Genomic DNA, 18877 nt, shown 5'->3' on the forward strand with positions numbered 1-18877 from the left:
GAAAATAAGCCCTAGTGTGTCTTCTTGAGAAAAAAATAAATATAAGACAGTGTCTTATTTTCGGGGAAACACGGTAGTAGATACTCAGTGAATGCCTCTAACTTTATCATGGCTGTGAGGCAATACTGCTGACTGGAGAGATTTGGCCAAAACATGTTCAGCAAATATTTACTGAACGTTTGCTATGTGCCAGAAACTGTGGATGTGAAAAATAAATGAGACACACTCACAGATCTCACAGTTCTGTCGGGAGGCACAAGCATGCACATAGCCATCTGACGATAGGAGACACCGCGTGCTATTCCAGCACTAGAAAACCAGGAAGAGTCATCATGAAGAAGGGCTGGAAACTCGGGCCCCTGGACGCATGCCTAGTGGTTGGGAACGTTGATGAGCGACTCCACATCTGCTCGATGGAGTCTCTGCAGCAATTACAGATAATTATGACAACTTCATAAAACATGAAGATTGTTTACGGTAACTAAAAACGGCCCCAAACAAAATTGCACATTCACCGTGATGACAACTAGAGGAGTCCGTATTCACCGGAACAAAGACGAGGAAGAAACACAGAAATGAAAACAGCTGTGTTTTGTGGTCTCTAATGAGAAGAAATTCTTTCCGATTTTCCAAAATACTCATTAATGTTTCTGCATTGGTTTTTAGACGAAATAAACTTCGGTTGGGGTTTGAGATAGGCAAGGGGGGCTATGCTGTCGTCGGTTTTCTGCCTCAGCGGTGGCACTGGGTGCTGGGACTGGCTCACTTTCATGGGAATGTTATTGCCAGATGTCTGGGCTCTTAAGGAATCGAGAGGACAAGTCGTTGATGTGAAGAGGGGAGCTTCTTCAACTCAGACTTACTGATGTCTAATAGGAAGTTTCTACCTTCTAAACAACAGGCACGGGGTCTCTTGTCATCAGACAGTGTGGCCTAGGAGCAAGTTCAAATCCTGCTCTGCTGTCTGGCTTGGGACTGCGGTAGTACCTACTTCATAGAGTTATTGTGCAGACTTGGTGAGATTGGTGTAGACAAAATACTTAGTATAGTGCCTGGTGTATAGTGAGCACTTGTTACGTGTAAGATATGATTATAGCCCTGTAAAGTAAGAGTTACTCCTATTTCAAAGAGGAGGTAATCGGGCTTAAGAGAGGATAAGTGACTTGCTCAAGGTCACACAATCAGTTTAGAGGCAGATCCATCCAACTTTAAACCCAGGTCTTCCTGCCTCCACTGCCTTCTGTCTGCTAAGCCTCACACATCAGAGGGCTGGTTGAGGACAGGGAGGGTGTTTACTTGGATTCTGGATCAAACAGCGTGTGAACGAGTGTCTCCCTCTTTGACCCCCAGTTTTAATGGGGATAACCATGGGAGCCGTGGGAAGAGACCATCTCAGCCTGATGAATCTTGGCTGTCCAGGACAGGGTGGATGTGAAGTTGGCACGTTGCCCTCAAAGCTTCAGCCCAAGGTGGATGGAGAATTCCTTCTCAGCATTATCTAGTGATTAGAATGCTGCCTTGTCCACTGAATATCTACCAGCAGCCCAGGAAATGCTGGGTTTCAATTCCCTTTCAACTCTGAGTGCCTGTGACTTTGAAGGGATCAGCAGCCTGAACTCCGGGCAGCCTCCAGGGTCCCCCAGGCCTGCCTGTCTCTATCCCCCACTAACCCCCTGCCTGCTGTCTCCCACAGCTCGTGGAGATTGTCCTGTTCTGCTTACTGCTCTATTTCTACAAGGAGAAGAATGCCAACAACGTCATCGTGATTCTTCTCTTGGTGGCATTACTCGGTAAGTGGGGCCCTGGGGGCTCGAATTTTGCTACCCCCAAGTAGCACCAAAATGAAATGTGGCTTCTGTTTGCAGAGCCTGTAGCCTCCTGCTTGAGGCCCGCTCAGGTTGTTCCATCTCCATCAGTGGCTGCAGGGAGCTGGGTCCCTGCCTACCCAAGACAAAATCCCTTCCTCAGGAAGCCTCCACTCTAAAGTGAGAACATGGCAGTAAACAAGTAGCCAAATTCATGGATAATATAAGTTAGGGCAAAAACAATTCCAAGAAAGAAGAATAAAGCAGGATGAGGGCAAGGTGAGCTGACAGGTCACTTCAGAGCAGGCTGGAGTGAGGTCCAGCAGGTGAGCCCTGAAGGGGTCCACCCTGAACTTGTCGGACATCAGGAATGAATTCTAGATTTAAAGACAAAGCTAGGTTTGTGCTCTTTTTTTCCTTTCCCCTTCTAACAATGTTTCTCAGCCTTTTTTTTTTTTTAATCTCACAGCACACTTGAACCTATAGTTAAACTTCTGCACACTTAAATTATGTTGATTAAAAAAAAAAGAGTAAAAAAAGAATGTACTGGCTCAGCGCCTCTAGCTCAAACAACCAAGGCGCCAGCCATATACACCAGAGCTGGTGGGTTCAAATCCAGCCCAGGCTCACCAAACAACAATGACAGCTGCAACCAAAAAATAATCAGGCGTTGTAGCAGGTGCCTGTAGTCCCAGCTACTTGGGAGGCAGAGGCAGGAGAATTGCTTGAGCCCAGGAGTTGGAGATTGCTGTGAGCTGTGATGTCACAGCACTCTACCCAGGGTGACAGCTTGGGTCTCTGTCTCAAAATAAATAAATAAATAAAATAATGTACTAGGTGGCTCAACAAGTAGGGTGCCAGCCCCATATTCTGAGGGTGGAGGGTTTGGACCTGGCCAAACTGCACCAAAAAATAGCTGGGCATTGTGGCGGGCACCTGTAGTTCCAGCTACTCGGGAGGCTGAGGCAAGAGAATCACCTAAGCCCAAGAGCTGGAGGTTGAGCTATGATGCCATGGCACTCTACTGAGGGGGACAAAGTAAGACTGTCTCTTAAAAAAAAATGTACTTACTGTGCTTTGAACTTCTTTCAAAAATAATAATCTTTAAAAATGCTTTTAGCACACCTAAGATCCTGTCACAGCACACTGGTTGAAAATCACTGTCTTAGTCTGCACATGGTGGCTCACACCTGTCATCCTAGCACTCTGGGAGGCCGAGGCAGGTAGATTGCTTGAGCTCAGGAGTTAAAGACCACCCTGAGCAAGAGCAAGAACCCTGTCTCTAAAAATAGCTGGGCATTGTGGCAGGTGCCTAAAGTCCCAGCTACTTGGGAGGCTGAGGCAAGAAGATCACTTGAGCTCAGGAGTTTGAAGTTGCTGTAAGCTATGACTCCATGGCCCTCACTCTCCCAAGGGTGACAAAGTGAGACTCTGTCTCAAAAGAGAAAGAAAAAAGAAAAGAGAAGAAAATCACTGTCTTAGGGGGATGGCAATGGCTCTTGACTCGGGTTGCAGCAAGGCTGTAACTGTACAAGTAGGGAAGCAGCGGGCTGGGGTCAGGGCTGGTGGAGCCTGCTGCCCGCTGCTTCCCCAGTCCCCGCCCCAGATTGGGGGCTTTCTCTCTTTAAGCCACACCATCCTCTTCTCTAAAAGGGGGCTTCTGAGAACATCCAGATGAGACACACATAAGTGCCCAATATTTATCTCTGTCCTTCCCACTGCCAGCTCTGTCACAGTCCCTAGTCACTGTCTAGGTTGGGTTGCAGTAATTCGATTTATTATTTATTTATTTTTCAACCTGGAGCCACATCCAAGAAACCTTAAGCAAATGGACCCTGATTTTTTTTTTTTAAACAACTCTATTGAGATATGACTTCCATACCAATAAAGTTCACCTGTTTAAAGTACATGACTCAAAAATAAGTAAATACACAATTCAGCGTTTTTTAGTATATTCATAGAGTTGTACAACCATCATCATCATCATTTCATTTGAGAACATCTTTGTCACTCCAGAAAGAAACCCTATGCCGGTGAACAGTCAGCATTTTCCCCTCCCAGCCCTAAGCAACCACTAATCTACCTTCTGTCACTCTGGATTTGACTTTTGGAATACCTCCTATAAATGGAACCATCTGCTATGTGGCCCTTTGTGACTGGCTTCTTTTACTGAGCGTAATGTTTCTGAGGTTCCTTCGTGTTTGGCATGAGTTAGTCCTTTATTCCTCGGTCAGTGTGTTCCAAGTGGATTGGAAGGATCGTGCTCCCCAAATGTTCTCTCCTTGTGAGTAGGAATGCCAGAAGGTTCTGAGGCAGTTGATCCATCCCCTTCTCACTAACCAGGACATCCCGAAGACTAATGCTGGTTTTAAATGCTTGCTGATGTTTGGAAACTGTAGCCTAAAGGGTGATGGGCCCCAAAGCCATTATGTATGGCAGGCTGTTGGCAGAAGAAAGCTAAGTAAACATGAACGGAGAGGCACATGGAGCCCCGCCCAGCTAGGACAAAGGGCTTCCTTTGTATCATTCTTGGGTTGTTTTTTTTTAACTCCTGTTTGGCAGTGGGATCTGATAGTCATTCTATACCACTGAGTAAAGCGATGTTCTCCATGATGAGATAAGCAAGACAGTCCACGGGGTGCATAGGAAGAAAAATTTACAAATTCTGTAATATTTTTCTGCACATTTTAAATTATGTTTCTTTCTTTCTTTCTTTCTTTCTTTTTTTTTTTGAGACAGTCTCATTCTGTCACCCTGGGTAGAGTACTATAGCTTCATCATAGATCACAGCAACATCAAACTCCTGGGCTCAAATGATCCTCCTGCCTCAGCCTCCCAAGCATCTGAGACTACAGGCGCCTACCACAATGCCTGGCTAGTTTTTCTACTTTTAGTAGAGATAGGGAGTCTTGGTCTTGCTCAGGCTGGTCTTGAACTCCTGAGCTCAAACAATCCACCTGTCTCAGCCTCCCAGAGTGCTAGGGTTTACAGGCATGAGCCACCATGCCTGGCCTAAATTCTATTTTTTATAAGTTTTATAACATATACACTGTGTAAGTACAGTGTTATATATATATATATAATATATATGGATAAAATAAGTAAATGCACATGTATTAGAAATGTATGTATGTACATATAGCAGTATATATCTCAAAATATTGGAGACCTCTGGTCTAAGGAAATATTTTTAAAGATATGAATGACTAAACACTAAAAAACAACCTCAGCTCCTGAGCTGTTGACACATGAAACTGATAGTCAAAAAAAGTTTTAAAAGTTCCTTTACCCATTCAGAGATCCTTTTGGCCTCCTCCCATGTTCATCTTCCAGTATGTTCCAGGCTCAGTGCTGGGCACTCTGGGGTTCAGAGAACTGGATTTACTGTAAGACTTACTCTTATGTAAGAGATCCTGTACAAATGATACCTTTTGAATCATTACTCTTGTGTAAGAGACCCAGTACAAACGATACCTTTTCACCATGTAAATTACTGACTTGAGTCTGCCCGTGTTCCCTCTCTTTCTCCAACTGAGCCTTCTGGGGTTGTAAACTAACTTTCAGGGTCTAACTCCCCTCGTTTCCCTGAGGCTCCCACATGTCCTTGCTCCACCTCTGCAGGCTCCATGACAGTGGTGACGGTCAAGGCTGTAGCCGGGATGCTTGTCTTGTCCATTCAAGGGAACCTGCAGCTCGACTACCCCATCTTCTACGTGATGTTCGTGTGCATGGTGGCAACCACCGTCTACCAGGCCGCGTGAGTTGCAGACATTCTGTTCCTGCTGGGCCTCGCCATTCAGGTCTCTGTCATCTTGGGGGCCTGATTTCATTTGCTTGTGAAGCTGTAGAAAAGGAAAAACAGGCTTGGTGCCTGTGGCTCAAGTGGCTAAGGCGCCAGCCACATACACCTAAGGTGGTGGGTTTGAATCCAGCCCGGGCCCGCCAAAACAACAATGACAGCTGCAACCAAAAAAAAGCCGGGCGTTGTAGCAGGCGCCTGTGGTCCCAGCTACTTGGGAGGCTGAGGTAGGAGACTCACTTGAGTCCAGGAGTTAGAGGTTGCTGTGAGCTGTGATGCCACAGCACTCTACCAAGGATGACAGCTTGAGGTTCTGTCTCAAAAAAAAAAGAAAAGGAAAAACACTCAGATCACTAGAGTTTGGTGTCCAGTGTGGAAAGAGAAGAGTTACTGATCTGCTGAGTTGTCACATGGAGAAGGTTTATGCCGCTTGAAAGAGGAAGCCAGGAGTGGACACGGTTTTTCATCCTCTGCCTCAGAATGAGAAATGCTTGGTCAGAGGCAGCCTCACTTCCCATCTTCCCTAAGGCAGGTGTCTGTCTCAGGAACCTCAGAAGCTTTGCCATTCCCAGGAGGCACCTACTCGTCCACTGGATGGAAAATAAAAATTGTCATTTCTTATCTGTATGATATTTCCCCCAAATCTTCCCAAGTAGCAGGGCAAGGTGCTCCCTCCTCTCTGTAAAGAGAGCAGTTAAGTAAAAGGCAGCAGCCTGAGGGCAAGGTCTGGGTCAGGCCTGAGTCCCTGTGCCCAGCAGAGGGCCTGGGAGGAAGGAGGTGCTCCAGGGACATTGCAGGTGACAAGGCCCCCTAGGTGTGCAGAACTCACTGGTGTGTGAGGCTTACACAGGCCTGGGACACTCTGGCTCCACCTCTGTCCTGGGTTCATGACCCACCAGCCTCATGGCCTGCAGGGACCACAGGAGTAGCTGCTACTACTGACCAGTGCTCAGAGTGGTAGCTCTGTTCTCAGTGCTGGATGGAGCCAACTCATTTGGTCCTTACAGCACCCCTTTCAGGCAGAGGATAAGGTCCCCGTGTTGCATATGGTGCCTGGCCATGCCCCTGCCACACTGCCCTCCTCCCTCCCACTCAGCTTCTTCATCTGCAAATGAGAACAGCTATACTCCCCACCTAAGAGAGCCATGGAAGCCCCTGGGAGGATGTGCCTGGGACGTAAACTTGAGCTGCTTCTGTGGTTATTGTCCTTACTGTTGTTATTTTTAGTCACACAACAATCTCTGTCCTCCCAGGGAGCCCCTGCCAGTGCAAGGCTCTGGGCCGAGCACTCCAGGGGCTGCAAAGATGACTCGGCTGTCCCTGCTGGCCTCCTAGGGAGCTTCTCATTCACCTGGACAGCACAGTCCACTGAGAGCCCTCAGTATACAGAGGTGACAGTAGTCATTGCCCTCAAGACACTCATAGCTCCAGGGGGAGTGAGGAGGGGCGCAAGTAAACAGACCCTTACAATTGAGTGGTGAGTATGTGACTGTCAGGAACTGTGCAGTGAGAGCTAAACTGCTCTGCAGGGAAAAAGACAGAGACTGTGTTCTTAAATGGGGTTCTTGTTTATCATAAATGACAATAGGAATGACTCAAATTTTCTTTTTCCTATATTTACTGCAATGATCACATTATTTTTAAATTCAAAAGAAAATTGGTCTGGAAGAACAATGACATCACTAGGCAGAATGTGTTAAGTGCTGCAAGAGTTTCTTGGGCGTGTAGGGGATGTTCAAAAGACCCAGGAATGGCTCTTGTTAGTAGGGTACCGATAGAGAGGTGAGGAAAACAGCATTTCAGGTGATGTGAAGCGTGAGGTCAAAGGTGTGACACCAGGAAGGACATGGTCCAGTTGGGAAAAGGGGACGAACCTCATCCTGTGTGTCTAGGGGAAGAAGAAAGCCAAGCATGGAGCCCAGACCAGGGCCACGTGGTGCCCTGTAACATGAGGATGGCGTTTTTATAAACCAAGGAATATTCTTCCATGCCTCAGCTTGGTATTTCAAACCAAATTCTACTGCCATCAGCTTTGCCTTCACCTGCCCGACGTCCCTGCAGCCCACTGACTCGAGTGCTTTTGTGTTGCAGGTTTCTGAGTCAGGCCTCACAGATGTACGACTCTTCCTTGATTGCCAGCGTGGGCTACATTCTGTCTACAACTGTCGCTATCACAGCAGGTAAGGGTGGCAAGCTGTAGAGCTCTGTCTTCTTCCCTAGCAGAGACAGTATCCAAGGGGGCAGGCTCTGCCCCATCTGTAAGCTGAAGCTGCTCACTTATTCTGCTTGTCTCAGAGTTTCCTAGAGAATGTGCAGGAATTCGAGCCAAACAGCCTGGGTTTGCAGCCCTGTGCGGCCACACACTAGCTGTGTGAGTCTGGGAACATCACTTAACCTCTCTGAGCCTCAGTACCATATTTATAAAATAGAAGTAATAACACTTACCTCCTAGAATTGTAATAGATGTGATGAGAGTGTCCCCTACTGTATAGGGTGTGCGCTGTAACATGTTTGCCATCATCTGCTGGCCCCAGGGCCGCCACTGGCCAAGTGACCAGGCATCTCTTCTGCATGATTTCTAGGGTCAGCCCCTGCTACATCAGGTGCTCGGGAAGTGATCATTATTGTTCTCCAGTTCTTCTACACTGCCCCTAAATTTTTATTTGCTCTTTGAGTTTGCAAGGTGTAACTGGTGGTGGTGGAGATGAGGCTGCAGTGGAGATGTTCAGGCCAGACTTATTGAAAGGGGAGGGTGACCTGCCTGGGCAGTGTAAAGGTGACGTCTGCGCCCTGGGGTGGAGGTGGCAGTTAGAGATCACTTTTATATGGGGCTGTAGGGGTAGGCAAATTCCACAGCTTGCCTGGAAAGTTAGGGTCTTTTGTCGGAACTTCTCAGGGGGTGGGCTAGCCAGATCCTTTGTGTCTTTGTCTTCAGAGGAGAGAAGGAGGGGAAAGGGTTTGTGTCTGGCTGGGTTAGGCTCCCCCAACAGAGGTGGCTTCAGAAGGCTGCAAGCATATCAAAGAGTTTGTTGTTTGTCTATTTTTTATGATGACTAAAATCTTCCGGTAAGAACCAAAGGATTGTCTTTGAAGAAGGTCTGGCAGTAAAGCCACGTACTCTGTGTAACCCTTCAGACAAGCAGCGCTGTGTCCTCATTCACAGCAGGCAGGGTGCACAGCCCTCCAGGGCCTGCACTGTGAGCGACACCCAGGGCCATCAGTCACTAACCCAGAGCAACCAGAAGCTAAACTACCACATGGTCAAGAACTTTGGTCAGGAGAAGTGAATGCCAGCCAGGGTTGGAAAGAATAGCAAACACCATGGTTGGTTCACAAGCATATGTCATGGCAGGGAGACAGCAGAAGACCTGCAGAGATGAAATGATTCCAGCTAAGGCTTGTTCAGGGCAGGGCCAGCCCACGCCACAGGAATGGACCCACAGGCTTGGCACCTGCCAACCACAAGAGATTAGAAAGCTCTAATAGCTAAGTGCAAAACCTTGTTTATCCATCTTAAGAAAGATCGGGAAAGGCGTGTGCAAGCACAGGTCAGTGCTGTCTGCAGTTTAGTCAATGCTGTGTTTCATTGCCATTTTCCTGGCTTTGATCATGCACTATGGTTATGATATGATTGGGGGACGCTGGAAGAAGAGTCCATGGGAACAGTGGACTATTTCTGCGAGTCTAATATTATCTCCAAATAAAAGTTTTACAAAGAATCAAAAGATGGAGATCACTGAGGTCGAAGAGGGGAAGAAAGAAGGCAACCTGTTCCCCCAAACGACTTTTATCCCATTCTTCTAATATTTTGCCAGGCATAGGCATAATATTTTTTGATCATTTTGGCTTCCTGGAGAGAAGAGAGTTTAGCCAGTTCCTACACAGAGCAAGTGGGTGATTTGACCATGTCTGCTCTTATTTGCCGCTGCAGGCGCAGTGTTTTACCTGGACTTCCTCGGGGAGGACGTGCTGCACATCTGCATGTTTGCGCTGGGGTGAGTTCCAGCCTGCCAGGGCCAGGGCGTGGCTGGGCGTGGAGCCCACCAGGCAGGTTGCCTCCCTCTCCCTCTTCCTTCTGCAGCTGGTCCATCCTTTAGAGGCAGGGAAGCTGGTGGGCTTTGGAGCTTTGCCGCTAGAGGCGAGCACTTTGCTCCCCGGAGGGCTTTATCTGCTTCCCCTTTCTTCTCTTCTGGGCTTTAATCTCTGCGACATTCCTAAAACATCACATGTGGACACATGAAAGACTCTCAACCTCACCTCATCTCTAAGAAATGCATATTGAAGCGACACAAGATACCATCATGTTGCAAAAACCAACAGGATGGATAGTAAGTCCGTGTTGGCAGGAGGGTGACGAGGCCAATTTCCTGCCTCACTCGAGCCGTACTTTAATGTCGGAGGGCAGTTTGGCAACATGAAAACTTAGATGAGCGGGCTTTCCGATGCAACATTCCATTTCTAATCACTTATTTTGGAAAAAATGCTTCATTGGGGTCACAAAGGCAGATGTATGAGGCTATTTATTAATTTTTTAATTAGTGGTATATGCAAATAATTGGAAACAATAGAAATGTCCAGCAGTAGAACATGGTTAAAAAAAAAGATTGTAAGTTCAGCTAATAACGGGTTGTGCTGCCATTTCGAAAACTTGAGGCCAGTCTATAGATGCTGACCCAGAACTCAGTTGAGAACACATGAATGAAAGTCACAAACTTCATAAAAGCATGGCTTTTTTTTTTAGACTCTATGATCTAAAGTTCCACTTCTAGATTTTTACCCAAAAGAAATGAGTCCATATATTGACTAAATGACTTGTACATGAGTATTTGTTTATAATAGACCCATATTGGAAACAACCCAAATGTTGATCAAGAGAGTTAAAAAAAAATTGTAGTATATTCAAACAATAGGGTCTATACAACAATTAAAAATAATGAACTAATATATGCCATAAAGTAGATGAATCCTAAAAATGTTTTATCAAGTGAAACCAGACATAAAAGAGTATATACCGTATGATTTAACTTACATGAATTCAAGAACAGACAAATCTAATCTACGGGGAGAGAACTCAGAATAGTGGTTACCTCTGGGGAAAGGTCAGCATGAATTGGAAAGGGTCACAGGAAACTTTCTGAGAGAGCTGGAAGTTTTCTATCTTGACCTGGTGGTCATTACACAACTAAAATTCATCCATCTATGTAATTGGGGCTGGGGCCTTTTACTGTGTGAAAATTACCCATCAATTTTGAGAAAGTGTGCTTGTTTATATAAGTTATAGGGAAAAGAAAAATCTCTGGAAGACTATATACCTACCTGGGTGAGTGGGCCTAGGGAATAAAGGGACTTTCCAGTTTTTACTAAATTTTAATATTTATTTTAATTTCTTTGTTTTTTCCTTAGAAATAGTGTGCACCCAGGCTAGAGTGCAGTGGCCAGTTTCATCATAACCTCGAATTCCAGGACTCATGTGATCCTCCTGTCTTAGCCCACACCCAGCTAACTTTTTAAGAAATAGGGTCTTGCCATGTTGCCCAGGCTAGTCTCAAACTCCTGGCCTTAAGCAATCCTCCTACCTACTCCCAAAGTGTTTGGGTTCTAGGCGTGAGCCACCATACCTGGCCTAATTTTTACTTTCTGTGCTTTTGTAGTGATTAAATTTAGGCCACTAAATTAAAAAAAAAAATTAAAGCGAGGTTCTGAGAACAATGGCTGAGTAGAAGAACCATGAGAGTTTTGTCCAGAAGAGCCTAAATTATTCTGATTACATTTTGTGGCACTCATAGGGCACGTGGGGCCTCTTAGGCTATGATTGTTCAGCTGGCTTCTGCTCCTGCTGGTCTCAGACCTGCAAACCTTCTTACATTTTCTTATCAGCTGCGATTGAATCCCCGGCCTCACTTCTGGCTTTATTTTTCTTCCTCTCGTATCTCCATTCCTCAGGTGCCTCATTGCATTCTTGGGCGTCTTCTTAATCACACGAAACAGGAAGAAGGCCATTCCATTTGAACCCTATATTTCCATGGATGCCATGCCAGGTAACATTAAAACCCCGTGGGCCCAACAGACCGTCCATATAGAATGACTGCTACTTCCTGTTCAAGAAGAGACAGCCACCTGCTGTGCTGTGCTGTTGGGGTGTGACTGCTCCCACTGTCTTTTTTTTTTGTTTGTTTCTTTAAATCTTGTGCAATGGAGGAAGCAATGGCTGAAGCACCTCCCTTGGTTTTGAGCATGTCTTGCTGTTTCCCATGTCTATTTCAGGATCTTATAAAGGAAATCTTGACTCACACTGGATACAATTTTGATCTGCAGCACCAGGCTTCCTGGCTGCAAGTGGAAAATCCCATTCATCTAGCTGGAATGGAATGATCAGAAAGGGGAAAGGAAATAGGATGAATGAAATTCAAGTACTATAACCTCACTCCCTGGATTCCACAAGGGAGAGGATTAGTCCGGAAAGCCTAATTTCCCAGGGAGCTAAGGGTTCAGACTGAGAAGCACAAATTCAAGTGCTTGACTGTAACATAAACCTGCGAATCAGCTAAATATTGTGCGGTATGGAGTGGAGGGGGCTGTGGAGGACTAGCGTGTGCCTGGCCAGCCTCAGATGATTCAGAATAGAAAAGACATTGAACCAGCCCCACTCAGATTTGCTGACATAAAATTCTGTAGGTTACCGGTGACCATTACCTTCCACACGTTAACTCAAAATTAATTTTTTATTTAAAAAATAGAAAGTAGGCTCAGCACCTGTAGCACAGTGGTTCCGGTGCCAGCCACATACACCAAGGCTGGCAGGTTCAAACCCAGCCCAGGCCAGCCAAACAACAATGACAGCTGCAACAGAAAATAGCCAGGCATTGTGGCAAGTGCCTGTAGCCCAGGCAAGCTAAACAACAATGACAGCTGCAACAGAAAATAGCCAGGCATTGTGGGCAAGTGCCTATAGTCCCAGCTACTTGGGAGACTGAGGCAAGAGAATTGCTTAAGCCCAAGAGTTGGAGGTTGTTATGAACTGTGACACCACGGCACTCAACCAAGGGCGACATAGTAAAGAAATAAATAAAATAAAAAATATAAAGGCGAACTCTCTCCAAAACATAATCTCCCATCCTTCATTGTCCCAATTTTTTTTTTTTTTTTTGAGACAGAGCCTCAAGCTGTCCCCCTGGGTAGAGTGCCGTGGCATTACAGCTCACAGCAACCTCCAACTCCTGGGCTCAAGCGAGTCTCCTGCCTCCGCCTCCCAAGTAGCTGGGACCACAGGCGCCCGCCACAACACCCGGCTATTTTTTGGTTGCAGCCGTCATTGTTGTTTGGCGGGTCCGGGCTGGGGATTCGAACCCGCCACCTTAGGTGTACGTGGCTGGCGCCTTAGCCGGTTGAGCTATAGGCGCCGAGCCCATTGTCCCAATTTAATGAACAATTAGTAAATGCATGGATGGCGCAGAGTACAGCTTACCCAAGAGCAGGGTTGGTGCCATAACGCTGTGATGCAGGCGTGTTCTCAGGGCTGACTGGGCTGCTTCTGCATTAAACAGAGCAGGGTTTATGTGTCTATTTTTATATTATTTCCTGTTCTCTTGCTATTGAGCTGTTGTCTGTCATTCTTGCTGTGACCAGCCTGCCTGAGCATTAACAACTCCATGACAATCTTCTCATTTAACCCGACTTGTTCAAGTTAATGTACAAAATCAAAATAAATGAGCTTGAAGTTGGGGACCTAAGGTTTCTGCTAGGAGTTAAGTGCATGAGCTTTAGTGCATGGACTTTTCAAACATCTAATCTGGCTGCTCAGATGCCTTTTTTGCTTACTTCCTTGTTTCTCGGCTGTGTTCCGGATAGATGAGGGCGCTGGATAGCTGAATTCCAGATAGGTGAGGTGTCAACTCTGTGTGTGCAAGTCTGTGTATGTATACGTGTGTTTGTGCATTTATAAACTATGTATGTGTATATATCTATGTAAATATTTGTATACACATATATACGGAGGTATTTCTGGGTGGAAAAGTAGAAGGTAACCTAAGGTAATCTTTGATACCCACCTTCTGTGGTCCGTCTTGGGGTGTGGCTCTCAGCTTTTCCTTTGCACCTTTTGACCAGTGGGAAGTTAGATGGGAAAGAAAGGAGACCCTGCCCCACTGTGGTCCTTTGAGATTAAACGTATTCTATGTGGACTTGGGAGTTAGATGACCTTGATTCAAATCCCAGCTCTACCGTCTACCCACTATGTGATAACATCCCAAGGCCTCTTATCCTGACTTGGAAATTGGGATTCCTCCTTGTAGGGAAGTGGGATCCTATGTGTAAAGGACTCTGGCACGGTGTCTGGGACATGGTAGATGCCTGGTTAGATTTGGTTTCGCTTGCCTTTTGCTTTAAAAAAAATTTGGAAAATTTCAAACCCTTGCTTGGTGCCAGGTGAAACGTGCAGAATAAAACTGCTAGACAGTCTCAGCTTAAACAGAGACGATTTTCTAGCCACTGGGTCTCCCTGGTCAGCATCTTGTCTACATAGAGTGGTATCTTCATAATAGACCCGTCGCTGCTCAAGAGGTATTCAAATTCCAAAAGCTTTCTGTATCTAACAATTTGGAGAGGCCTTAAGTAGTTGAAGCACCAGAAAGAATTCTTAGGAATGAGTGAGAAAAAATACCCTCTAACCTCCAGGAGCTGACCTGCCACCCACAGCTGGGCCTTGGCTTTCTCTGCGGTACATAGACAATTTCATAGAACATCAACAGCAGACAAGGCCACTCCGTGACTATAAAGAATCAGGACACAAACAGGACCACTCCATAGTTATGTCTGGACACAGATAAAATATGAACAGTGTCTAAGCCACAAAAAAGGCCAACCATCTCCTTATATCTTGGCTACTAGGAGAGACCACTGCTACTACTTTAACCCTCACAGTTTTAACCTCAATCTTATAGATAAGAATTATCAAGATCCCCAATCATAGAATTATCCCTGCTTCATGACAGCATCTAAAGCAGTGTTTTTCAACCTTTTTTTTTTTAATCTCACGGCACACTTGAACCTATAGTTAAGCTTCTGCAGCACACTTAAATTATGTTGATCAAAAAAAGAGTTGAAAAGAATATACTTTGCTTTGTACCCCTTTTGAAAATAATTTAATTAATGATCATTAAAATTGGCACAACATTGCACAGCATTGGTTAAAAATCACTGATCTAAAGCAAAGCCACACTTCCTTAAAGCCTCCCCCAAATCACCTGACCCAAAGCCCAATCATAAGTCCTCTCTAACATCCTCTTATTCAAGTACCTTCTGGTTCTCGTGGTGTACATCTCTCTCCCTGGAACAAATCAGTACACCCAGATTGTTTGGCTATAGGTGTATTCCTATTGGTCTTTGGCTGGAAGGCAGTGACAAAATCCAAAATCTAAACCACACCTGGTAAGCCAACTCTCTTCTGTGAGAAACAGACCCCCTCAACTATCCCCTGCCCCCTTAAATCCACACCACAAACTCTTAAACTGCTCCCTTTAAGGGACCATCGACCAGGTCTTGTGCACTACAGAGGCAAAAGGCCTTCCACAGACTGGGTCTTGGCAGGCCACTGGCAGAGGGGATAAGAGCCCATCTCTGTTTCTCATTAGCTGTGTGACCTTGGGCAAGTTGCTTCACCTCTCTGAATCTGTTTTCTTATATAGAGAATGAGGATAGTTCATCTATGTCACTGCCTTACTTGGGGGTTAAGCGCAGATGTATAGGGAGGCCACACAGCATTCAGTTAAGACTGTGGGATTCCAAGTTTAAACCCTGAGTGTGACCCCTGGCACTGCCACTTAACTACCTGTGTGAGCTCAGGCAAATTGCTTAAACCTCCAACTGCCTCCTGTTCATCAGACATCCGGAGGAACACATGAGATAAAACTTTGTAATTCTAAAAGTGTCTGGCACCCTCTAAACAGTGCAGATAGCCATTAGCTGTGGTTACTATTACTATTTAAAGTGCTTAGCCCCATGCCCAGGGCACATTAACCAGTCAGATGTCAGCTACTATCATCATCATAGTTTCACAAAGACACTTTGCATTCAATTTCTTATGACTCAAGCCTGGAGGCAGGAGAATTTGAAGGATTCTAATTCCCTAGCAGGAAAAGAGTTGGCCTCCAAAGTAACCAGGTCTCCCCACCTCACTACCCCTACTAGTGAGTGGGATTGCAGTTTAAGGGCAAAGGAATTAAAGATTAGAGTCTTTGCTCTCAAATGTAAGTAGGAATCCAACATCAATGTGCCTAGAAGTAATAAGCAGAATAGCACCTTCCCCTGTATGTGGACCAGGGATGTTAACGTTAAAGGTCAAAATCTCCCTCCAGGCACCATGATGCTTCTGTCACCTTGAGATGTCCATGATGCAAAAATGACCCTCTTTCCTCCCCAGTGTAATGTAGCTTCCTGATTCTGATTCAATTCAGCAGTGAAGTGTTGGCATCTACCACGTTCAGAGCACAGTGCTGGCACTACTCCACCTGGGGCCCACACAGGCATTCCCACCTCCTTCTAGGGCGGCTGAGGGTTCCTCTTGACAGTGGCTGGTCTGTGTGCATATTTCCTGGAGATTCATCCCTTGTTGCTTAGCAACTGTAATATTTCTAGAGTATGTTTATGGATGGGTCTCTTTGAAACCTAAAGCATTCGGGAAATTGACAGTGCACATGATTAGCTCCTGAGTACTGTAATTAGCCCATGGCAGGAGAGAGGGAAAATGCAGCCTCCTCGGCCCCCTTGCCACGTAATGATGTGGGGGAAATGGATTTCTTTCCAGGTATGCAGAACATGCATGACAAGGGCATGACTGTCCAGCCTGACCTCAAAGCTTCTTTTTCCTACGGGGCCCTGGAAAACAACGACAGCATTTCTGAGATCTACACTCCTGCCACACTGCCAGTCATGCAAGAAGAACACGGCCCCAGAGGCGCCTCTGGGGTTCCCTATCGAGTGCTGGAGCACACCAAGAAGGAATGAGACTCACCTCCCTCCATTTGTAACTGTTCAAGCCCGGCTGGCAGTGGTTCACCCCTTAATTCTAAAACTTGCCTTTCAAGTCTCTCTCTCTCTTTTTTTTTTTTTTTTTAACTGACAACTCTATGGAGACTGATCTTGGAAAGCTTTTGTATCTAACAAAAGGACACATGATCTTGGTCTTGGAAATTTCAAATGATGAGGGTCAGGGAATGAAAGAGTATTCCAGATGGGAGATACGGAATTCAGCCTCTGCCTGGTTTTAGCCCAGTGGTATTTGGAAAGCCTGTTTACCATCAGTAAGGTGGTAACTGAGCTTCCTGGGTCAGTGACCAAAGGTTGCAACATTCTTCAGGAGCTAAGGCAAGGTAGAGGTTCCACTCTTATCTAAGGTCTCGAACCCAGTGAAGGGCTGGAGACCTCTGAATCTGTCTTCCTCCACCTCACATGCATGCCTGATCTCTCTCACTCATGATGCCATATCTGTGATACATTTACATCCTTCACATGGCAGAATGGGCCAACCCTGGGCGGGTCATTCTGTCACTCTTGTGTAGGAAATGTACATCTGCCTTCCAGTTGTCTATGCCCTTCCCGTGAAGACATGCTTGATGTGTTTATATTGACTCTGCTCTGAAAACAAATTTGGGGCCTGGGAGAACTTCTAGATTGGGTTTTCTTTCCCCCAGAGGAACTGGTGTTTAAGGGGAAGATTGAGGAGGATGGGGCAAAGGTGAGGTTACTGCCTCCCATAATGGAAGAGAAATCCCTCTTCATCATACAAAACGTGATCGCACCACTTGAGAAGATAGAACATCTGGCTGTTAATGTGTTAACTTTTCCCCTGCATATCAGTGCCCCCCAGGAAGGTGGAGGGTACTCATTTCAGAGACAGCCTCTTGCCCATCTGCTCCACACTCCAAAGTCTCGTTCTCAGCCCACTTTGAGTTATTGGTCAGTTTCCTTGGAAACATTTGAGACTCCTTGGATCTTCACCTCCTGCACCTGTGTCTGGGAGGAACAAGCATTCTCAAACATGGGCTCTTTCTTTCTGTACTTGAAAATAGCCCATTTATCTTCTCCCAGACTGACTGTGTACTTCTCAGAGTGGCAGGTGAAGGTGTGCACACTTTATTGAGCAGACGGACCTCCGAGGAGTTTATGTAAAATGCAGATCCCTAGATCCCAACTGCGGATACTCTGATTACATGGGACTGTACAGGTGGTTCTGATGCCAGTAATCCAGAGGCCCCACACCTAATAATGGAAAATGAAGGTCTGCTAAACCCCCCCCCCCCCCGGGCCCCGTGCACCCCTGTTAGGAGGTTAGAATTACCAGTTGTTTCTTCTCTGGGATTCTTTTTGGCAGGTTGAATAATCCCCATAGGATCTGTGGCATTTTGTCATCCTGTGAATGCTCTTAGAACTACACTCACTGCTTCCAGAGACAGCCTTTAATAGGCGAGATAACAGTGTTAATAGACCAGTGTTGACAGATCATTTATCTTTACGGATGTGCTTAATACTGATTTAGTACCTTGCCTTCCAAAATGCCTTCATTTGTTGCCTGTGATAACTACTTCTGTATTGTGTCTTGACCACTTCTGTATTGTGTCTTTAATGCCTCAGAAGGCAACAAACAATAAGATACCCTTAGGATGGGTGTCAACACTATTTAACAATATTTATAAGGCATTTGCTATGTGTTAAGCGTTTGGAGGGTCAAAGCTATAAGGATAAGACATAGTTCCTGCCCTCCAGGCCAGCAGGGGAGACACAAATTCCCAGGAATCTCTGGCATGGCAGGCTGTGACAGGTGTATGTGCAATAGTGGGCCACACGAAATGAGTCGTGGTGGCCCTAATAGAAGTCCCACCCTGAGCCCAAAGCGCCATTCAGAGTTGGATGTTGGCTCCACTCATAGATGGGTGGTAGATCTGAGCAAAGCACAGAAAGTAGGGTGATCACCCCTCTACCCCAGGGCAGAGGGGCCAACATTTGCAAAGGCACAGAGGTGGAGAGGGGTGGTTGCCAAAAAAAGGAGAGCCAGGGAATGTGGTGGGAGACAGGGCTTAAAAGATAAGCAGCAAAGGTCAAAACATGGGGGGTCTTGAGTACCTGGCTGAGGAGTTTAAAGCATATTCTTTTTTTTTTAAAGCATTTTTTTTTTTGAGACAGAGCCTCAAGCGGTCCCCCTGGGTAGAGTGCTGTGGCATCACAGTTCATAGCAACCTCCAACTCCTGAGCTCAAGCGACTCTCTTGCCTCTGCCTCCC

At 46.0% G+C, this 18877-nt stretch overlaps 1 protein-coding gene across 1 annotated transcript in view; it reads left to right on the forward strand.

The window, feature by feature from the left end:
- Positions 1-16687, forward strand: part of NIPAL3 (NIPA like domain containing 3) — a 45953-nt gene extending 29266 nt beyond the window's left edge. The window contains exons 7-12 of the mRNA XM_003799765.3: positions 1694-1790; positions 5427-5562; positions 7696-7784; positions 9536-9599; positions 11548-11642; positions 16406-16687. Coding sequence (XP_003799813.1) covers positions 1694-1790; positions 5427-5562; positions 7696-7784; positions 9536-9599; positions 11548-11642; positions 16406-16605 — 681 coding nt within the window. The 3' untranslated portion in view covers positions 16606-16687. The remainder of the gene's footprint in view (positions 1-1693; positions 1791-5426; positions 5563-7695; positions 7785-9535; positions 9600-11547; positions 11643-16405) is intronic.
- Positions 16688-18877: the final 2190 nt, after the last annotated feature.

Source organism: Otolemur garnettii, unplaced genomic scaffold (genome assembly GCF_000181295.1).
Source record: "Otolemur garnettii isolate 467f Iridium unplaced genomic scaffold, OtoGar3 scaffold00156, whole genome shotgun sequence".
NCBI lineage: Eukaryota > Metazoa > Chordata > Mammalia > Primates > Galagidae > Otolemur > Otolemur garnettii.